General features: G+C 46.4%; 2 protein-coding genes across 3 annotated transcripts in view; one reads left to right on the top strand and one right to left on the bottom strand.

Annotated features, from left to right (window-relative positions):
- Eftud2 (elongation factor Tu GTP binding domain containing 2) overlaps positions 1 to 8,649 on the top strand; it is a 42,864-nt gene extending 34,215 nt beyond the window's left edge. For both annotated transcript variants that reach the window (XM_026408243.2, XM_026408244.2), the window contains exons 15-28: positions 11 to 138; positions 943 to 1,136; positions 2,087 to 2,198; positions 2,695 to 2,835; positions 3,671 to 3,772; positions 4,584 to 4,666; positions 5,226 to 5,312; positions 5,521 to 5,647; positions 5,849 to 5,936; positions 6,656 to 6,774; positions 6,923 to 7,017; positions 7,446 to 7,599; positions 7,777 to 7,884; positions 8,249 to 8,649. In XM_026408243.2, coding sequence (XP_026264028.1) covers positions 11 to 138; positions 943 to 1,136; positions 2,087 to 2,198; positions 2,695 to 2,835; positions 3,671 to 3,772; positions 4,584 to 4,666; positions 5,226 to 5,312; positions 5,521 to 5,647; positions 5,849 to 5,936; positions 6,656 to 6,774; positions 6,923 to 7,017; positions 7,446 to 7,599; positions 7,777 to 7,884; positions 8,249 to 8,344 — 1,634 coding nt within the window. In that variant the 3' untranslated portion in view covers positions 8,345 to 8,649. The remainder of the gene's footprint in view (positions 1 to 10; positions 139 to 942; positions 1,137 to 2,086; positions 2,199 to 2,694; positions 2,836 to 3,670; positions 3,773 to 4,583; positions 4,667 to 5,225; positions 5,313 to 5,520; positions 5,648 to 5,848; positions 5,937 to 6,655; positions 6,775 to 6,922; positions 7,018 to 7,445; positions 7,600 to 7,776; positions 7,885 to 8,248) is intronic.
- A 366-nt stretch (positions 8,650 to 9,015) lies between these two features.
- On the bottom strand, positions 9,016 to 11,238 carry Higd1b (HIG1 hypoxia inducible domain family member 1B). The gene is made up of 4 exons (XM_026408278.2): positions 11,119 to 11,238; positions 10,888 to 11,038; positions 10,057 to 10,191; positions 9,016 to 9,461 (listed from the first exon to the last, which is right to left on the bottom strand). The coding sequence occupies exons 2-4, from the start codon at positions 10,985 to 10,987 to the stop codon at positions 9,397 to 9,399; spliced, it is 300 nt and encodes a 99-aa protein (XP_026264063.2). The 5' UTR covers positions 10,988 to 11,038; positions 11,119 to 11,238; the 3' UTR covers positions 9,016 to 9,396.
- Positions 11,239 to 21,071: the final 9,833 nt, after the last annotated feature.

The following is a 21,071-nucleotide window of genomic DNA, read 5'->3' as shown; positions in this document are numbered from 1 at the left end:
CTCTCCACAGGCTTTGTGGACATGTGTGTACAGCACATCCCTTCTCCAAAGGTGGGTGCCAAGCCTAAGATTGAGCACACGTACACAGGTGGTGTAGACTCTGACCTTGGCGAGGCCATGAGCGACTGTGACCCTGATGTAAGTGAACATGGCCCCCAGTTCCCTTCCTGCATAGGCATACTGATTTTTGGTCTTAGGAGTAATGCTCTCTTTACCATCTTTGCCTCCCACTGAACCCTCCGTGAGCAGAGTCAGGTCTGAATTCACAGCCAGATGTTGCCAGTACTAGTGAACACTCTCATGCTTTCTGACTCTCAGGGTCTTGTTCTGTAATGTGAGGATAATATGTGAGCAGTTGTTACGACAGTTAAACAAGATTAAGGAAGTGTTACAGTTGTGTTTAGCATGGTGCTATAGTAAAGATTACTGGCAGATAGTAAAGATTCAACAAGTGGTATCTGTCTTGTCAGTCTGGGGTTTAAAAACACCTTTTTAGGCCTACAGTGTAGCTCCATGCTAGAGCATATGCTTAGCATGGATATGACCCTGGGTTCAATCCCCAGGCACCAAAAAACAGCAACTACCAAAAAAAAAAAAAATTCTCCAGCCATTCCTTAGGCAATGTAGTGTCTCGTCATAAGCATATGGTTGGTTGAGAATTGTGAGTTACACGTTCAGAGGAAATTTAGGGCAAGTAATTTTGTCAGTATTGCCAATTTGCCATCCCAAACCTGCTTGTCTTCCCGTTACCTTAGCCTGTGTCTCCTGTTAACCCTCCAGAGAGGAAGGGTCAGACCATGGTTTGGAACTTTCTTGAGTGATCACCATATCTTCCTTAGGTCTGGGTTCTCCGGAGTTCGTGTAGTTACTGCCAAGAGGTGAAGACAGTGGTACTTACCCACAAGATGTATGTAGTTGAAGCTGCCCTGTCTCTTCTTCCAGGGTCCCCTGATGTGTCACACTACTAAAATGTACAGCACAGATGATGGAGTTCAGTTTCATGCATTCGGCCGGGTACTGAGTGGCACCATCCATGCTGGGCAGCCTGTGAAGGTGCTGGGGGAGAACTATACTCTGGAGGATGAGGAAGATTCCCAGATATGCACTGTGGGCCGCCTTTGGATCTCTGTGGCCAGGTACTGCCAACCATAGCCTCCCGGGGCATGTCTTGGCCTCTATCCTGGGACTTCCCCTAAAAGCTGGGAGGAGTGATCCTCCTTGGAAGTACAGTGGCTGCCTGGCTCTTTACAGTGGCGGGAGGGTAGGAGGACCCTCCCTCCCTCCCTATCTATCTATCTATCTATCTATCTATTTGAGACACAATCTTACTAAGTTGCCAGGGGTCTCACCAAGTTGCTGAGGCTGACCTTGAACTTGGGATCCACCTGTGTCATCCTCCTGAGTTGCTGGGATTAAAAGCATGCACCATGCCCAATTTACCTCTGCATTTTGAACTTTTATAGGAAGATTTCCATTTTTATTCATCTTAGTTCTCTTCATTTCTTCTGTGATCCTTTAAGTTATAACCTTTCTGTTTCTACCCAAAAGAAATTGTTTCCCAAACTTTATTGTCTGTGCTTTGACCAAGGTAGAAGACTTCACTGGATCCTCAGTCAAATTTACTTCAGCCTCTGGCTGCCTATCAGTTTATGATGTAGGCATCTCAATTGGTAGGGAGAACCAAGGCAGTCCTGTTCCCTAATGTGTCTGCTCTGCCTTAACCAGGGTCCCTTTTCCCTCCTCCAAATCTACCAAATTCTCTAGAAGGCAAAGGAAAATCAGAGAACCAAGAAAGTTGAAGTATCTTTCATCTTTTGATATCCCCTTATGTTGGACACCCCAAGCAGTGACTTTTACCATAAACCTCTGATTGAAATTACATTCTCCTGTTATGTCCTCTTCTGATTCCTTATACTTTTTTTTTTCAAGGCACTCTTTGCATACATGGAATTGTATGATTATATTGTTTGCCCCTCTCCCCTGCAAGAAGTACCTGGTCTGCGTGTCTCTGCTCCTGGCCCAGTGCATTCTTATGCAGTGAATGCTCTTCCTAAGTTCCATGACTGCTTATTGGATGTTGTTCCAGGTACCACATTGAAGTGAACCGTGTTCCTGCAGGCAACTGGGTTCTGATTGAAGGTGTTGATCAACCAATCGTGAAGACAGCAACCATAACGGAACCCCGAGGCAATGAGGAGGTAGCATTTCTGAAGAGGCCAGCTGGAATGGCTTAAGCTAGAGGGTCACGAGGAACCAGGGCACATGTGAACAACAAACAGGAACTCCAAGGGGTCTAATTCAGAATGGTTGCCACCTCCTGGTTACAGGCCCCAGCATAGACTCAGCCTTTTAGTTCTGACCCTGCTGGATTCTCCCTGTACTTAAACTCAGATGTTAGGAATATTTTGTTCTTTTCCACTTCTTTTTGTTCTGCCAAAATATGTGGGAATGATTGGCCTTTTGGGTTGTCCCCAAGCAGCACAGAGGCTCCTGTTTGGGGAATATCTGACTCTCAGCAAGTCCTCAGCTCTCTCATATGCCTGCCTGCATCTTTTTACCCCGTCACTGTGGTGCTGGGGGTGGGATCTGGTCCTCACACACACTAGGCACACTGCTTCCCTGCCCAGCCTACACCTGCACCTTCTGTGCCTTCTCAGACCAGATGCCCTGACTCCTCTGCATTTTGAATCTCAGGCTCAGATTTTCCGGCCCTTGAAGTTCAATACCACATCTGTTATTAAGATTGCTGTGGAGCCAGTCAACCCCTCAGAGCTACCCAAGATGCTCGATGGCCTGCGCAAGGTCAACAAGAGTTATCCGTCCCTCACCACCAAGGTATGTGTGGGACCTGCTGCTGCTGCCACCAAGCCCAATTTGCCCTGGCTGCCTGCTCTGCACCACCTTCTGCTTCACATTCTCAGGTGTTCCTGAACTGTTGCTTTTGGCAAATGATAACAGGAGCAGTCATGCCTATTAATATTACTTGAGGGCAGGATAAAACCTGTGTATGTAGGTTCCCCCAGTGTCTTTACATAGAAAGAATATATTCCTTATTAATACAATTTGAATTGATTCTTCCAGAAAAGTTATTCTTGTCCTTGAACACTTCTAATCCTGTCAACATACCTTTCTGAATAACTGGCCAAGCTAAAGGGCTACTTTGTTGTCCGTGGACATAGGGTAGGGTTTCTCCTAAATGGCTAAGATAGGACTGAAGTCAATGACTTTACACTCAGTAGCACTGTGCTAAGTGCTCCCACCTTCTCAAGGACCAATAGGTAAGGAAGTATGCCTCACTGAGGTGGTTTTGTTGTTGTTCAGTACCAGGGATTGAACTTGGGGTCACTTGGTCACTGAGACACATCCCCAGCCCTATTTTGTATTTTATTTAGAAACAGGGTCTCACTGAGTTGCTTAGAACCTCTCTTTTTGCTGAGGCTGGCTTTGAACTCACATTCCTCCTATTTTAGCCTCCCAAGCCACTGACTGGGATTACAAGCATGTGCCACTGTGCCCGGCCTTACTGAGGTTTTTTGAAGAGGCTGAAACAGTCACTGTTTCTGATAATAACAGGCATCCCCTGTCCGGTCCTGGCCTGGATTCTATTTGCATCTGCAGTTGCTCACACAAGAGAGTCCAGGCTATGACCACCAGGGCTGTTGTGTTTCAGGTGGAAGAGTCTGGCGAGCATGTGATCCTGGGCACTGGAGAGCTCTACCTGGACTGTGTCATGCATGATCTGCGGAAGATGTACTCAGAGATAGACATCAAGGTAAATTAGTGCACCTTTCTTTGGCCCCTGCCTATCCAGCAGCCAGAATCCTTGCTCCAGGCAGATTTCACTGGATGTCCAAGAGAAGAGGGGTGAACTGGAAGAAATCCACTTATAGAAAGCACCTTCTGTTGCTTCTCCTTTGTGAAGGCTTTGGAGAACTTTTTTGTCCCCTCACTGGGTTAGTCTCAGTGTCAAGGTTCCCAGGCCAGTTATTCTTTGTCCTTTTGTTAGAAAAATTATTTCACAATTGTAGTGATGGAGGGCTTGGAGTGGACGGTTTTGAGGTGAGTGGAGGGTGGCTTTTGCAGATTCATCATCACCACTCCTGATGTGGTCCTTTGAACCATGCATCCCTTGGCCTCCATCTCCCAGTTGAGGCACACTTTCTTCAGTGTCCTGTGCTACTTGGGCAGGTACCCTCAGTACCTCTGTTAGACTCATCTGCTGATGTGCATGAGTGAGCATCAGGGAGCAGGTGTTCGCCAGGGTCTCTAGCACTGACTGTTGCACCCCCAGGAATTGTTCAGTGATTGACGGTGGGGGGCCAAGCACATGTTGGAAGCTGTCTTGGAAGACTATGATTAAGGCCCTTACTCTTGGCTCAGGAATAAAATGCCTTTACTGTCTTCTCAGGTTTTTTAGTGATGGCATGGACAGTACTACTGCCTGCATTGTGCCTGTTACCTGTGCTGGTGAAGAAACGGGTTCTCAAAGAGGGAGAGCCAAGGGCACTTCAGAGTTCCCTTAGGTAGAACTTTGTCTTTCCAACAAAAGTAGACTTTACCTCAGCAATTTATTTTGTTCCCAGGTGGCTGACCCAGTGGTCACATTTTGTGAGACGGTGGTGGAAACATCCTCCCTCAAGTGCTTTGCTGAAACACCCAATAAAAAGTAAGCTGGGAGCATAGTGTCCCTGGACTGGCAGCCTCAAGGACACTGTCCCCCTACACTCACCCCAGTTCCACCCCCAGCCCAGCACTGTGGAAGTAGAGACACCCAAGACAGGGAGAGAAGATGCTTGTGCTTAAGATACCTGTGTTTACCCCAGCCCCTTGTCCCTTATGCTTTTGGACAAGATGCTGTGTGAATCCTTTGTCTTAGATATTACCAAGAGGAGTTCCATAGTTGCCACTTCTCCTCTGTCATGTGATAAAATAAAAATTTGCCCCCAAAATAAATTATTGTTATTTATTTTTTTGCTACTAAGGATGGAACCCAGGGCCTTGCATGTGCTAAGCATGTGCTCTACCACTAAACTACATTCCCAGCTGTAGCTCCACTTGTTTAACAAACTAATAGACTGAAATGAAAGAAGACAAGTCCTTTGCTCCACCCTGCCCCGAGGCTTCCTCTGATGTCACTGCCTCAGCTGTCTGCTTTGTTGCCCTTTCCTTAGGAATGCCCCACTAGTCCTGTGAGCCCTCCTCATTGCCTTTGTCTTTCTCACCAGGAACAAGATCACCATGATTGCTGAGCCTCTTGAGAAGGGCCTCGCTGAAGACATAGAGAACGAGGTGGTTCAGATCACATGGAACAGGTGGGTGCATGGCTCTGCCTCTAGGGCAGATGCCGCAGTTTACCTGCCACACATCATCGTTCTGGGAAGGAGTTATGTGTCCCGCCTTTGCTAATGTTCCGAGCACAGCATGGGCTGAATGGGGTGACTCTTCTCCAGAAAGGGAGGGTCCATGGTCCCGAAGCCTTCAACAGAGCCGTCTGATACCTCCATTTTCTCCTTTCCCCAGAAAGAAGCTAGGAGAGTTCTTCCAGACCAAGTATGATTGGGATCTGCTGGCTGCCCGGTCTATCTGGGCTTTTGGCCCTGATGCCACAGGCCCCAACATCCTGGTGGATGATACCTTGCCCTCTGAGGTACTGCAGAACTGATGGGAACCACGTGGCACTCTTTATAGCTTCTGAGTAGAGGAAACTGCAGTGTGTCCTCCTTTTCTCAAAATATTTTGAGTTCTCTGGTGAAGGAGAGGGTCTTCTCGTAGCTGTACCTCTCTTCTCCCCCTCTCAACTTTTCGGTTGGAAGGAGGACTGCTGAGGAACCTTCATGTTTCTCTACAGGTGGACAAGGCTCTTCTTGGCTCAGTGAAGGATAGCATCGTTCAAGGTTTCCAGTGGGGAACCAGGGAGGGGCCCCTGTGTGATGAATGTAAGTCCATAGGGTCTGTCCCATGTCCTGGGCCAACTTCCTCCCCTTTCCTTATCCCATTGCCACCACTTGGCACTTCCTAGAAATGAAGTCACTTCTAGACCAACATTGCTTCTTACTCCTGAATAGGAGCTGTCTTTGGGTGTATGTGACAAGAGATATAGTGAAGACTGAGATTGGAGTGGCTTATTGACCCAGATTGGACTTCATGGGACTAAATGTGAAATTCCTAGAACTTGATTCTGCTTCCAAACAAAAAGGTTTAATATCTGCAGCGGGGAAAAAAAAAAAAAAACCCACAAATTTGTAGAAAAGCTCTTATGGCCTGAATCAAATGTATACTTAACTGCTAACCTCTTTTACCACACACTTTCTTGATCTGATTAGAACACCCATTCTCAGATAGTGTGTATATAAGGTACTGAATCCAGGGGTGCTGTAGCACTGGCTACATCCTCAGCCCTTTTTTAATTTTTATTTTGAGACAGGATCTCGCTAAGTTGCTCAGGTTGGTCTCAAACTTGGTACTCCTGCCTCGTACTCCTGAGTTGCTGGGATTAACAGGTGGTGTCACTGTGCCCAGCTCCAGTGTGATTTTTGTACCACATTTTGTGTGGCTGTGATGTATGTAATATAGCAAGATTCTGTACTTCTCTGATATAGCCCTGTGACTAGCCCCAGAACCAAACCTCACAGAGTTGTCCTCATCTCCTTTTTAGTGATTCGGAATGTCAAGTTTAAGATCCTGGATGCGGTGGTTGCCCAGGAGCCTCTGCACCGGGGTGGAGGCCAGATTATCCCCACAGCCAGGAGAGTTGTCTATTCTGCCTTCCTCATGGTAAGAGCAGGGCTGTAGGGGACCATCCTGTTTCCCTAGACAGGGCCATAAGTAGAGGACCAGGCTTTGGGTGCCTGGAGACATTTTATCCAGGGTCTCCCTTCTCAGCCCTCCCCAAGCTGAGCCCTTCCTCCCTGCTCTGTTGCAGGCCACTCCTCGTCTGATGGAGCCTTACTACTTTGTAGAGGTCCAGGCCCCTGCAGACTGTGTATCTGCCGTTTATACTGTCCTGGCCAGGCGAAGGTGAGCAACCCCAGTATGTTAGGGAGAGTGCTAAGATCAAGAGCAGAACAGGAAATGCCTCAGTGCTGAGGGGGCAGAGTAGAGCTTAGCCTCAAATCTGTCCACTCCAGACCCAGTCAGCTCACTTTCCAGAAGGAAATAGGAGAGGAATGAGGCAATTTCTGGCTTTTATCACAAATTACAACTGAAATTTCTTGGACCCCTACTCATAGTGCTCCTGGGGGAAGTACTGAAGCAAGTCAACCATGTGAATATCTCTAGGACCCTATCCTGTCTGCTTTTTCTGCTCTCTGTAGAGCATTCTTGGTTATTTTTTCTTTGCTGGGAACTCTGGGCTAGGTTGAATCTGGGAGCAGCAAAAGCCAGATTGCTCCTTGGCTTTTGGCCTCTGTATACGTAAGGATTCAACCTTTGCCTTTCTGTCCCAGGGGGCATGTGACTCAGGATGCACCCATCCCAGGCTCCCCTCTCTACACCATCAAAGCTTTCATTCCAGCCATCGACTCTTTTGGCTTTGAGACTGATCTCCGGACTCATACCCAGGGACAGGCCTTTTCTTTGTCTGTCTTCCACCATTGGCAGGTAAGAAAATGGGGCAAACCAGCCAGCCTGGCCTTCCACCTATACAAGCTGATCCCTATCTAACCTATTTCCCCAACCCCCCAAGTGAGGTGTTTAGTATCCTAGTAGTCCTGCTTTGGGCTTGAAGCCTTTGGAATCCAAGTCTGCCTAGAACATTAGAAACCCTTTGCCTTTCAGATTGTACCTGGTGATCCTCTGGACAAGAGCATTGTCATCCGCCCCTTGGAGCCACAGCCAGCTCCTCACCTGGCCCGGGAATTCATGATTAAAACCCGTCGTAGGAAGGTACGTGTTCCTCAGGCCCATTGTAGTCCCTCTACCCCCAGGAGCCTCAGCAGAAGTTTGGTTCCTTTCTTCTTCATGGACCCTTTTCCTGAGGGCCTATAGACTGAGAATAGTTTGCGGCACAGTGTGGAAGGAAGTGATTTGTACATTCCTTAGACAACCAGAACTGGGGCCTTTAGGGAAAAGGGAGCTTGGAGAGGAGTGTCTTCTGGACTGTGACAGTACCCTAAAGGCACAGCTTCTAAATAGTTACCTTCATTCCAGCTCCTGCCAGCCTCCACCTCCAGCCCAGATCTTGGACAGCCCCTAGCTCAGCCAGTCCCCATATGGAGCTCACTCTTGCACTTGCCCCCATTCTCCACAGGGCCTGAGTGAAGATGTGAGCATCAGCAAGTTCTTCGACGATCCTATGTTGCTGGAGCTCGCCAAACAAGATGTTGTGCTCAATTACCCCATGTGAGTGCAGGTGTTCCTGGCAGTTCCTGGACTTGAAGCTGAGACCTGTGTTACTTGGTCTTCGTGTTGTCAAAGAGTGTCTGGAATTGCTGTGGCCATGATGAACAACTCACAAACCTCCAGTCCAGAGTCCCAGTGAAGAAGGGCCATTGGCCTCCTGATTCTTTCTGTGGCCTCTGCCTGGCTCCATTCCCAAGGAAGAGAGAGGAGCTTGGGCCCAGGGAAAGAGAAGAGGATGAATGTTATTTAGTTTGTTAGTTTGTTTGGAAATTTTTTGTGGTACTGGGAATTAAACTCATGGGCACTCGACCACTGAGCCATATGTCCGGCCCAATTTTGTATTTTATTTGAGACAGGGTCTCACTGAGTTGTTTACCACCTCGCTAAATTGCTCGGGCTGGATTGAACTCGCAATCCTCCAGCATGCCCGGCCTGGAGGATGAAAGTTTTTAACCCCAAGAGCCACTGTCTTCAGGATTTACATGGAATTTTATTTTTTACAAGTTCAACCTTAGTTGTGTTTTGTAAATGAACAGAAAATTCTGACCTCTGCCTTGGCCTGCTTCTTTCATCCGCCGCACCCCCATCCCGTCTAGTCCTTGTGCTTACATTCTGGATATATGTCATCTCCCATGAGGCATCATTGCCTCTGCTCCAGCTGCTGCCTCCTTCCTGCCTGGGTCCCCAGGGAAAGCAGTCTGTGGAGGAACGCCTTTCTCTTACTTCAGTGTTCCCATGAGCCTCAAGGCCCCTTCGTTGCCCCTCCATCCCGTGGGCACTCCATGCTGCTTCTGGGCAGACCTGAGGTGGTATGGGAGTTGATGGGATTCTGGGATTTAAGGTCTGCCTACCTTGACCTTAGGAGACCACTGCCCCTTATATGTCTCCCTGTCCCTGGAGTTGGGAACCAAAGCTCTATGATATCCAGCCTTTCTTCTAGGTCCCTTCCTCTGCTCTCTGCTAGTGAAGAAGACACTTGACTTTCCTCAGTACTGGTTTATTAGGCACATACAGAGGCTGAGGAGGGGGTCAGGCCACCCAGCCCCCTCAGGAGCACTACTTCTCCCCAGTGTCCTGTGCCGTCCTCTTGCTGTAATCTCTGTACATCGTGTACACAGCGCCTGTGTGAGGAAGAAGAAGAAATGCCCCTTGCCATCTGAACCCTGTACCCATTCTGTGGCTCCCCCTGGTGTCCCAAAGTTTCCATTCTAGCTGGTCCTTTGAGAGTTCGGCATCCTTGCTTATCAGTCCCAACAGCTGCTCCATGCATCTAACCACACACCTGTGGGAACAGCCCATTCAGCAGTTCACAAAGCACTTTACTGTGTATTCTGTATCTGTCTGAGATACCTCAGCAATCTGTGAAGTGGGCAAGCTGGGGTGACTAGCTGTGTTATACATTAGAAACAGGCTTACTGTCACAGCAAGTAGCTTCCTGCCTTTTTTATCAAGAAAGGAAGAGATCCAACATGTTCTGCTGCATGACATTTCTCATTTCTAGGGCAACCTCATGAAGCAGGCTGCACACCATCCCACAGGCCCAGGGCAGGAGACTGAACAGGGAACCCTGACAATGTCTCAGTTCAGAAGCCTCTTCAAGGGTTTGATGTGCATCCTGTGGGAAGTCAAGGGCCCTTTGATTGTGAGAACTCAGACTTTTACCTCAGCCAATTTGCCCTTCTCCTGTGACCTGCCCCCCACCCCCAAGCTGCTTACCTAGCATGATTGCACCCACAGCACAGGCCTGTGCTACCACTCGGGTGTGAATCAGATGTATGGACATCTTGGTGGAACCACGAGCTTTCAGTCGATAAATTCTGTATGCTGCCACCAGCAGGCAGCCTCCCAAGCCTGTGGGCAGAGAATGTGACCAACCCTTGGCCTTGGCCTTCAAGCTCAATTGTCCTCTGATGAGACAGCCTCTAGACAGGCTGGGAGGCTAGATAAGTGGCTGCTTTTGTGCAGTTTGAGGGGAGCGGATAGCATTAGGTTGAGCTGATTCCCCTTGATGGCATTTTTAAAGTGGCTGTATCCCTTCCCCATATACAAATAGCCCATCCCCATGACCATGCCACCTTGGCGCTGGGGCCCCGTCTCTAACCACAGCTGGCTCCCACATCCTGGTACAGCTGTTTTTCTGCTCTCCCAGGGACTTAAAGGAATCCCTGGGGGATCCTAAATTATAATTCTGACCCTCCCCATCCTGAGGCTGGTGTTGGTGCCCCAAGTTTCCCTTTGTCCCATGCATTCAGTTCCTGACCACTTCCACCCATCCAGACTCCCTTGTCTCATTGTGAGGGTTTGTTCCTGGTGCAGTGCCTAGGACCACTTAATTTCTCTAACCTCTGCCTCTTTTTTTTTTTTTTTTTTTTTTGTGGTGGTGGTGGTGGTGGTCCTGGGGATTGAACCAGGGCCTCATTCTTGCTAACCAAGCACTGTACCACTGAACTAAATCCCCAACCTCTCATTCTCCTTTGGAAAGACCAGAAGTCACTATCTCTTTGAGAGAAGTTCCCCCTTCATGTCCCCATTCTTTTCCCTACTCACCTATGGGTACCAATGGAGAGTCCCTGGTCTTCCTTAGGAACTTCTCAGACACGCTGTCCTCGCCCTCAGGTGGCACCCACCAGCCTTTGTTAGCAGACATGATCCTGGACCCAGTTGTTAACAGCCGGGGGTCTTAGACTTCAGCCCAGTCCTAGAAGGTACCCCACAGTAAGAATTCTGGTTCTCAGTCTGGAGTGGAAAGGAGTTGGTTACCCGCTAGCATCCTCTCACCATGCTAAGCACAGTCTCCTCTTGAAAAGATGTCCCTCCTGGGTATCCTGTCTCAGGTGTTTGGGCCACTAGCAGCCACTTCCTCCATGTCCTTCCTAATGTCTGCCTCTTCCTCCCAACATCTGCTTCTTCCCCAACTCAGACTTTACTGTTTTCTCTGCCACCCCCCTTCCCTCCATTTGCATCACTGGGTAAGATCCTTGGGCCAAGAAAAACAACTGGAAAAATCCACAGAGACTGAGAGGAACAGTCCTTGAATCTTGGGGGCCTCCACTGGTCCTGGTTTTGTGACAGTTACTCCTGAGGGAGCTAAAGAGTAGGGTCTGGCCCTTGGGGAGCCAGAGTCATCCCAGTTACAGTACTGAATACTAAATCACCAGAGGCAGAAGTTCAAACGATGAGACATTGATTTATGTATAATTTAGCATATATTTTGCACATTAATACTAAAACAAATTCCGGTCTCTGAGCTGCTCTTCAAACCACTACCTCCATTTCTAGGGAGAAAACTCCTACTGTTCTAACTTGCCAACCCCTGTAAATATCTGCTCTGCTCACAAACTAGATGTAGTCCTGGTCCTCACAGCGGGATTTCTGCCAGTGGGATGCCTTCTTAAGTCCAACCATAAGACCAATTCTCCCTACTTGAGTCAACTTCTCTTCCTAGTTGCCCCTTCTCTTCTCCTGGAGGAGAAATGACCAGTGGCCCCACAGGTCTCAGCATGCTGGTGCTTACCCTAGGAGATGGTAGAAAGTGGAGCGTGAGCAGCAGGGCCAGGGCTCAGCATCTGCTGTTTTGAACCGTCCAAGAGCTGATGTCGGAGCTATCACTATGGGGTCAGGGAAGCAGTGACTCGAGCTTTGTGCAGACTTTGAAGTCGGGGAAGAGAGGGGTGGAGAAAGGACAGGGCATGGGTCTTAACCCCCCATCCGCTGAGCTCCAGACACTGGAAAAGCATGTTGGACTGTAGCGGCACCCCCTCCTCCACACACACAAAAAAATCTTAGCTAAGCTTCTCCAGAAATTTTCACCATAATTGATTTTAAGACTATAAGCAGGGCCAGGATTGTGGCTCAATGGTAGAGTGCTTGCCTAGCATGTGTGAGACACTGGGTTCAATCCCTGGCACCACATAAAAATAAACAAATAAAGGTATTGTGTCCATCTACAACGAAAAATAATTTTTTAAAGACTGTAAGCAAGGGGTTGGAGTTGTGGCTCAGAGGTAGAGCACTTGCCCAACATGAGTGAGACACTGGGTTCGATCCTCAGCACCACATAAAAATAAAAAATAAAGATTTTGTATCCACCAATAACTAAAAAAAAAATAAATATTTTTTAAAAAGACTAAAAGCAAAGAGTCTCTCTCAAAAAAAAAAAAAAAAGGTCAATGTTTAGTTAAACTTCCTATTTTCCTGTTGCTCTACTTTACTTGACCATTGGCTGGGAAGAAATCAGCACTCCAGGTACTGTACACCCCTTTACTTGTTTTTCACAAACATGTATCCAGTATAGTAGTTTGTAGAAGTGTGTTTGCAAATGTAAAATGTAATAAAAAGGACAAAACCTTTAAACAAGGCCTCTGGCCTTGAGCTGGGGCTTCACGGAGATGTCTACATTTCTAAGATAAGTTACCAATTGGGCTCCCTGGTAACAGGCTGGCAGGGGGAGGAAAGAAAGGTGAGAAGAAGCTCTCCCCTTCTCAGGTGTTGTCCTTGAAGGGTTAACTTGCCGAAATCAAGTAGAAGAAAAAGCTGCTTTTATGTGAACTTCTAGAAACTGTGAACTTCTGAGCCCCTCCCCTTACATGCTGGGTATAAAATTCTGAAACTACCTGCAGGGGTTCAGGGGGTTAATTGATTACAGCAAAAGCTGTGCCTTCTAAACCTGGCTGCAGCCAAATAAAACTGTTTCCTGTTGTCTTGGGTGCCCTGCCTCCTTTGTTCCTACAACAAGACCAGATGGAGAGGATCCTTTAACAGATGTAATCTTCTGGTTCTCAGATGGTGGGATGAGACGTGGTGGTGATATGGAGAACTGAAATGAAGATAAAGAAGCAAAGTTGGCCAGAGTTCCTAGGTTTTCCACCAAGGTACTGGGATTTGAATCTACAAGTGCTTTACAACTGAGTCATATCCCTGTCCTTTTTATTTTGGAGAACAGGGTCTCACCAAATTGACAAGGCTAGCCTTGAACTTGGATTCTCTGTCTCAGCCTCCCACATCACTGAAATTATAACAGGTGTATGCCACCATGCTCAGCTGCTTTCAATACGCTTATAGTCTATATGGAATATAAGTAAAATACCTATTTGTGAGAAACTGACTCTCTGGCCTTGATGTTGGTCTCCTCTCAGGAATGTTTTCTGGACCAAGGAGATTTGTCTGGGGATTTGAAACAACTGGGACTTCTTGTCTCTAGAGCCCTTTGTGCTGCCTGTAGGGTTCTCAGGTTCAGAGATGACAGTGACTGGCATTATTGCCATTGTGTATTAGATACTTATATTTCAGACTTGTCAGAGAGGAAGGAACTGAGCTTCATAGAAACCGAATGATTTATCCAAGGTGCACAACTAATGTTGGTATTATAATCTGAACTCAGGTCTGGCTGCCTCAAATTTTCTGGTCCTATCTGCAATTCTAACCAGAGAGGACCAAACTGAAATCCTCTGGATTGATATTGAGGGTTAGGCATGCAAATCAATTGCAGTACCTTTGACTGAAGAGGGAAAAGCACTTGCTATGCAAATTGGGAAAGATGAGGATACACCTTGGAGGGTCTCACTCCATCCCAGGCCTTTGTTCTTTCTCTAGATTACTTTTGGCCCTGTGTGTGTCCCAAAGGGGCCTTTTCAGCACTGGAAATTTGTCCAGCAGCTGATGTTCCTCTTTTCTCTAACACTCACTGTTCTATGAAGAGACTCAGGGTTATAGCAACTCCCCAGAGCTTTCACATATCCCCGAGCGTCCATGGGAACTCTCTTCCCTGTCTTTCACACACACACACCCCGCGCTGCCTCTTGAACTTTCAAGATATGGATGGTACATATTCTTGCTCATCTAGGCAGGATGAGGGGGATAAAAATGTCTGCATAAGACTCAGGAATCGGGGCTGGGGATGTGGCTCAAGAGGTAGCGCGCTCGCCTGGAATGCATGCAGCCCGGTTTCGATCCTCAGCACCACATACCAACAAAGATGTTGTGTCCGCCGAGAACTAAAAAATAAATAAATAAATATTAAAAATTCTCTCTCTCTCTCTCTCTCTCTCTCTCTCTCCTCACTCTCTCTTTAAAAAAAAAAAAAAGACTACAGGAATCGGGAGTAACTTCAAGTTCTTTGAAAAACGGGGGCCAACCTATGGAAAGCCAAGTTCTGCTTTTCCTTGTTGACTTTATAATGATGCTTCCACAGCATAATTTCAGCCCAGAGCTGAGAAAATGGTAACAGTTGCTGTGATTCACTGGATTTACTGAGCACCTTCTATAGGCCAAGCAGTGTGCTAATTACTTTATGTAGATAACCCCGCATCATGTCCACTCCCTGCAACAGGTCCTGGGGATTGAACCCATTCCCATGTCCCCATACTGGCCTTTAATTTGTGATCCTCCTGCCTCAGCCTCCCTAGTTATAGGCATGCACCACCATGCCCAGCTTCCGCCCAGCAATTTTTTTTTTAATTTCAAATATACAAAGTATTTTTATTTCAAAAAAACTTCTGAGAACATACAGTAACTAAAACTTCAAGGAACAAATTTCTGTAGAGTCTTGCTTTAGTAAACAGATAAGATAAAATTATGATAGCATGATTCTTGTTAACATGCCAAGTCTTTAATAATTGTTTCCGTTTCATCATTTCTACATTAGTAATTTGCTTAGCAAACCTCTTTCCCTTCCAAATCAGGGCACGTTAATAGAAATTTTGATGTGCAGGGGTTGAAATTAAAGATGTAGACAGAATTGGTGTATAGTCCAAAGTCAGATATGGAATCAATTAGCCCATAACTGTAATGATTTGATCTTGCCACTGGACCTCTGAGTCTATGTACTCACCTGAGAAATGCGGGTAGCATCTGCCATAGGATTACTTCAAGGGTTAAATAGGATGGTTGTCAGAACTCCTCTGTTCACTGTCTGTTCCTCTTCCTCCAGAAGGAACAAGTGACAGGGAATGGGTATCAGGCTGGAACACCCCTGACAATAGATTGGGAAAATCTCAAATTTTCCCAAATCTCAAATTGAGCACATCCTTTTTCATCCTGCCCTATCCAACATTGTCGGCACCTTCAAACATGTTCTCTCTGTTGTGTTGAAGGGGCAAGGATGGGGGAGGTAGGGCTGAGTCTCCAAGCTCTGGCCACAATCTAAGGCACAGCTGTGCTATATATAGCCCAAGGGAGCTGAGTGGGCAGATGGGGGAGGGAAGGGACGTGTAGCTTTTGCCTTGAGGGAATGAGAGCCATGAGTGAGGGGATGGATGATGGAGAATGAACTCGACAAGGAACAGAGGATGCTCCCTGTTGGGACTGGAATGGGAAGGAATAGGGCTGAAAGGCTGGGGGAACATAGGGGAGAGAATGTGGAGCTATATAGTAGAATCTGGGGATTTGAAAAGAAAAAGGGGGTATCATGACCAGGCAGGGGACTTGGAAGTTTCTAGACAATGTGGCTAAATTGAAGTAGTCTCTAGGAGGTACTTGGGATGGGGAGGGTATAACACCGGCTCTCCTTTTAAAATCAAGCACTGGGGCTGGGGCTGGAGCTCAGTGGCAGAGCACTTGCCTGGCATGTGTGAAGCCCTGGGTTTGATCTTCAGCACCACATAAAAATAAATAAATAAAATAAAGGCCTGCTGTCCATCTACAACCATATAAAAAAAGGAATTAAAAAAAAAAAGCACTGAAGTTCAAGGACCTTGTAACATTTGTTCAAGGACAGCCTCAAGAGCCACAGGCCTGGTGCCACTAAAATGTCCTGGGTACCCATTAATCTTTCTGTTCACAGATTTTAAGAGGTCATGGATACAACTGGGCTTGGTGGTCCATACCTGTAGTCCCAGCCACTCAGGAGGCTGAGGAATTTGAGACTAGTCTCAGCAACTTAGTGAGACTATCTCAAAAAAAAAGAGGGGGCATGGATAATAGTGAATGAAAGACTGGACCTGGCTGTAGTGATGGTGATATAAGAGGATCCTATCTTGTGAGGAATAATTCTGAGATGCAGAAGACCTAGTAATTAAAAGGTCTTCCTTGAGGGCTTCTTTTTTTGTGGGGGCTGGTACTGGGGATTGAACTCAGGGGCACTCAGTCTCTGAGCCACATCCCCAGCCCTATTTTGTATTTTATTTAGAGACAGGGTCTCACTGAGTTGCTTAGCGCCTCACTTTTGCTGAGGCTGACTTTGAACTCATGATCCTCCTGCCTTAGCCTCCCTAGCTGCTGGGATTACAGGCATGCAAGCATCCAGAATGTTGAGGGCTTTTGAATTCACAAATTATCCAGCTTTCTCTAAAACAGCCTCTAGGAAGGACTAATGTCATGAGAACCTGCAGGGTTTGGGGACTTTACATATTTTATTTGACCCTTACAGCTGCTGTAACAGGTAAATCTTGTTATTCCCATTTCACAGTTGAAGAAACCAAAAGTCAGATCACAGAGCAAGTGAATGGGCTGAGCCTTCCAACCAACAATGATGACCACTGTCAATCATTTCAAAATGGACAATTCACATATAGCAATTTATAATGTGATTTTTATATATGTTTCGATATCTTGTTCTCACAACCATCTTTTTAAAAATGAGCAAAAAAAGTATGCAAACAGCTGGACAGAGTGATTTTTTTTTTTTTTTGGTACTGAGGATTTAACCCAGGGGTGCTTTATTATTTTAATTTTTAAATATTTCATTTATTTATTTTTACGGGGTGCTAAAAAATTGAACCCAGTGCCTCACACATCCTAGGCAAGCTCTCGGCCACTGAGCTAAAAGCTCCAGCCCCTTTTTTTTTATTTGGAGATGGGGTCTCACTAACTTGCTAAGTTGCTGAAACTGGCCTTGAACTTGTGATCCTCCTGCCTCAGCCTCCCTAGTCATTGGGATTATAGGCCTATGCCACAGCATCTGGCTAGAGTGAACTTTTGAACCCAGGGTTTCCAGACAATTCAGGGTCTACACACTAGCCTCCCATTGCCTCTTACCAAGGAAAGTTCAGTCAAAGCCAGCACATTGTGTTCTGAGCTTGCCCAGAAGTCCTTGTCATGTGGAGAAGACCAGGGCAGAAATCCTTAAGTTTCCCCACCCCTAGCTCCAACACACACTACACCTAACCCTCACTCTCCCAAGAAAGTTGACCTTAATTCAAAATCCAGCACTAATACACAATAACCCTGCTAACAGGGTTCTAGAGACACCTGGTAGGGGTTCATCTTGCTGTTCCTTTTATACTATTTAAATTACCTATTCAAAAAAGGTGTTTTTTTTGGGGGGGGAGGGGTGGTACTGGGAATTGAACCCAGAGCACTTAACCATGGAGCCACATCCCCAGCCCCTTTATGTATTTTATTAGAGACAGGATCTTGCCGAGTTGCTTAGGGCCTAACTAAGTTGCTGAGGCTGGCTTTGAACTCGTGATCTTCCTGAGCAGCTGGATTACAGTTGAGAACTACCATGCCTGGCTTAAAAAGTTTTGACGACCAAAAAAAAATCTGCTTCAGCTAACTTCCAGCAAAGACAGGAAGAAAGAGCATGTGTCCCACAGGTTTACCGAAACTGCTAGGGATTAGAGGGGAGGGAGAGAGGTTTGTGCTATTAATACCATGCTCCCAAGGGAAAAAAAAAAGAAAAACTTCCTCACAATTCTTTCTTCCTATCCAGACAGGCGACTGCTTGTTGCCAACAGGCAGTGTTCCCAAATCCTACCTCTCTGGGCCTTGGCGCCCATCCTCCAAGACAGAGGAATCAGATCTGAGTTTACTAGCCAAGTAGGGACCCTGAAAAATGTGTAATGGAAACAGTGACACACTGCAGGCTTCAAGTTGACCTTACTGTTCCCAAACCACAGAGCCCCAGGGTGACTCTCGGAGTTCTCAAATTGGGTTTTGATCCTTCCCTCCCTGGGCCCCATGTGGATAAAAGGTGATGTGGTTCTCACAGCACTAGGCTCAGCCACTCCCTGCCAGAGGCTGGAATCCAGACTCATTTCCCAGTTTGAAACTTGGGGCTCCCCTCCCCATTCCTTCCAGCAACCTGTTTTGTTCTAGGAATGGCAAGCCTTCATACATTCATTCAGCTCATACTTCCTAAGCACCTACTACGCACCAGCTTGTGTTCTAGAATCTGGGACTCAGCACTCCTACTCAGGGAGCTCACATTCTAGCAGAGACCCTGGTGTGCTCCAGACCCTGAGGAATACCTGCGCCTAAGAGCCTCCAGCCTTGGTGTTTTTGTTTTTGTTTTTTTGGTACCAGGGATTGAACCTAGGAGTGCTGCACCACTAAGCCACATCCTCAGCCCTTTTTATGTTTTATTTTGAGACAGGATCTTTCTTAAGTTGCTAAGGACCTCACTAAGTTGCTAAGGCTGGCTTTGAACTTGTGGTCCTCCTGCCTTAACCTCCTGAGTTGCTGGGATTTCAGGCGTGTGCCATCACACTTAGCTTAAATGTTTTTATGGAAGTATTCATATGCTCAGAGTGCATGCTCGTAATCCCAGCAACTTGGGAGACTCGGTGATTTGGCAAGACCTTTATCTGAAAATAAAAAGGGCTGGGAATGTATCTCAGTAGTAGAGCCTCTCTGGTTCAGTCCCCATCACCAGGAACAAAAAAGCTACAGAAAACTGTATTATCAAAAGTATTGATAATACTTTTGTCTCGCATGCATGAGGACCTGGGTTCAATTGCCAGCATGACACACACACACAAAAAAAAGTATACAGTTAAGGGCGAGGGTATAGCTCAGTTGTAGAGCATATGGCTGGGCACTGGGTTTGAGCTCAAACAAAACAAAACAAAACAAAAAAACATAGTCTACAGTACAATGTACCAACTGAGTATACCTGTGTATTTAGCATCCAGATCAAGCACAGAACAGTTCCAGCATCCCAAAAGCCTCCTCATCCTTCCCTCCAGTTAACTATCGTGCCAATTAGGTAACTACTTTCCTTACTTCTTAGCAGCACAGACAAGGTTTTGCTTATTTTTGTTCTGTTTTGTGTTTTTGGTACTGGGGATTGAACCCAGGATGTTCATCCGCTGGACTACATTCCCAGCCCTTTTAAAAATTTTTTTTTTAATTTATTTTTTGGTTTCTGGCAGACACAACATCTTTGTTTGTATGTGGTGCTGAGGATCGAACCCGGGCCGCACGCATGCCAGGCGAGCGCGCTACCACTTGAGCCACATCCCCAGCCCCTTTTTAAGATTTTTTTGAGACAGGGTCTTGCTAAGTTGCTTAGGGTCCAATAAATTGCCAAGGGTGAGGGTGGGTTTGAACTTGCTGCAGTCCTCCTGCCTCAGCCTCACAAATTGCTGAGATTACAGGCCTGCACCACTGCACCTGCCTAGTGTGTGTGTGTGTGTGTGTGTGTGTGTGTGTGTGTGTGATGTGCTCAGTGGTTGAGTGTCCCTGGGGATTGAACCCAGGGACACTCAACCACTGAGCACATCCCCACCTCTTTTTATATTTTATTTAGAGACAGGGTCTCATTTAATTGCTTAGGGCCTCGCTAAGTTGCTGAGGCTGGCTTTGAACTTGCAATCCTCCTGCCTCAGCTTCCTGAACCACTGGGATTATAGGCGGGCGACACTGTGCCTAGCTTTTTTTTTTTTTTTTTTTTTTTTGGTAGTTGTAGATGGGCAGCATGCCTTTATTTTATTTTTTAATTTTTGTGTGATTCTTTTTTTTTTAAGAGAGAGGGAGAGAGAGAGGAGAGAGAGAGAATTTTAATATTTATTTTTTAGTTTTTGGTGGACACAACATCTTTGTATGTGGTGCTGAGGATCGAACCCTGGCCTGAGCCACATCCCCAGCCCCCTAATTTTTGTGTGATTCTAAGGATCAAACCCAATGCCTCACATGAGCTAGGCAGCACTCTGCCACTGAGCTACAATTCCAGCCCAGAAACTTTTGTGAGATCCATTTCTCTAGTGTGTAATTACAGACTCTCATTGCTGCACAATATACTATTATGTGATTATAACATATTTATCTACCCATTCTGTGGTTCATGGGCATTTTCAGTAGTTCCCAGTTTTTTGGCTATTGCAAATAGTGCTATGAATACTCTAGGACAAGTATTTTGGTACACGTTTCTGTAGACTTTCCGTGGAATTGCAGTCATAGTGTATTCCTAAGTTTGGCTTTAGTAGATATTGTCAGCTCTCCAGAGAGATTTGAACCAATATACTAGCAGACTTAGAGTTTTAATATTTTAAAATCAAGATGTCCAATGATGGGTTTTGTGTTATTTTATTTTTGAGTACCAGTGCTTGACCACTGAGCCACATCCCCAGTCCTATTTTGTATTTTAGAGACAGAGTCTCACTGAATTGCTTATCAGCACCTCGCTTTTGCTGAGACTGGCTTTGAACTTGTGCTCCTCCTGCCTCAGCCTCCCACTCCTCTGGGATTACAGATTTTTGTCACTGAGATCAGCATGTTTTGTGTTGTTTTAGTCAACCTTTTTGTTGTTGTTGTTGTTGTTGCAGTGTTGGAGATGGAACCCGGGGCCTCACCAATGCTAGGCAAAAGCTCTATCACTGAGCAACATCCCAGCCTTATTGCCTTTATTAATATTTTCATCTCACTTGTCATTTCAAATACCTCTGTAGAGAGGTAATGTGGTGAGGGAGGCAGACTGGGGCATGACAAGTATAGAGAGAAGTTCAATTCTGGGAGGGCAGGCAAGTAATGCCTTAGAAGTAGGTACCACTTGAAAAAGAGGCTAAAAGTGAGAA

This window comes from Urocitellus parryii, chromosome 7 (genome assembly GCF_045843805.1).
Source record: "Urocitellus parryii isolate mUroPar1 chromosome 7, mUroPar1.hap1, whole genome shotgun sequence".
NCBI classification, from domain to species: Eukaryota; Metazoa; Chordata; class Mammalia; order Rodentia; family Sciuridae; genus Urocitellus; species Urocitellus parryii.
The sequence above is the reverse complement of the archived record's forward strand: the minus strand, read 5'-3'. Positions and strand labels throughout refer to the sequence as shown.

Coding starts and splice junctions, on each gene's coding strand:
- Higd1b (XM_026408278.2), bottom strand. CDS start 10,987: ATGTCTGCTAACAAAGGCTGGTGGGTGCCACCTGAGGGCGAGGACAGC. Junction 10,192..10,887: donor CTCTCCATTGGTACCCATAG/GTGAGTAGGGAA, acceptor CTCTGCCCACAG/GCTTGGGAGGCTGCCTGCTG. Junction 9,462..10,056: donor TGTGGGTGCAATCATGCTAG/GTAAGCAGCTTG, acceptor TTCCTCACACAG/GCGCTGTGTACACGATGTAC.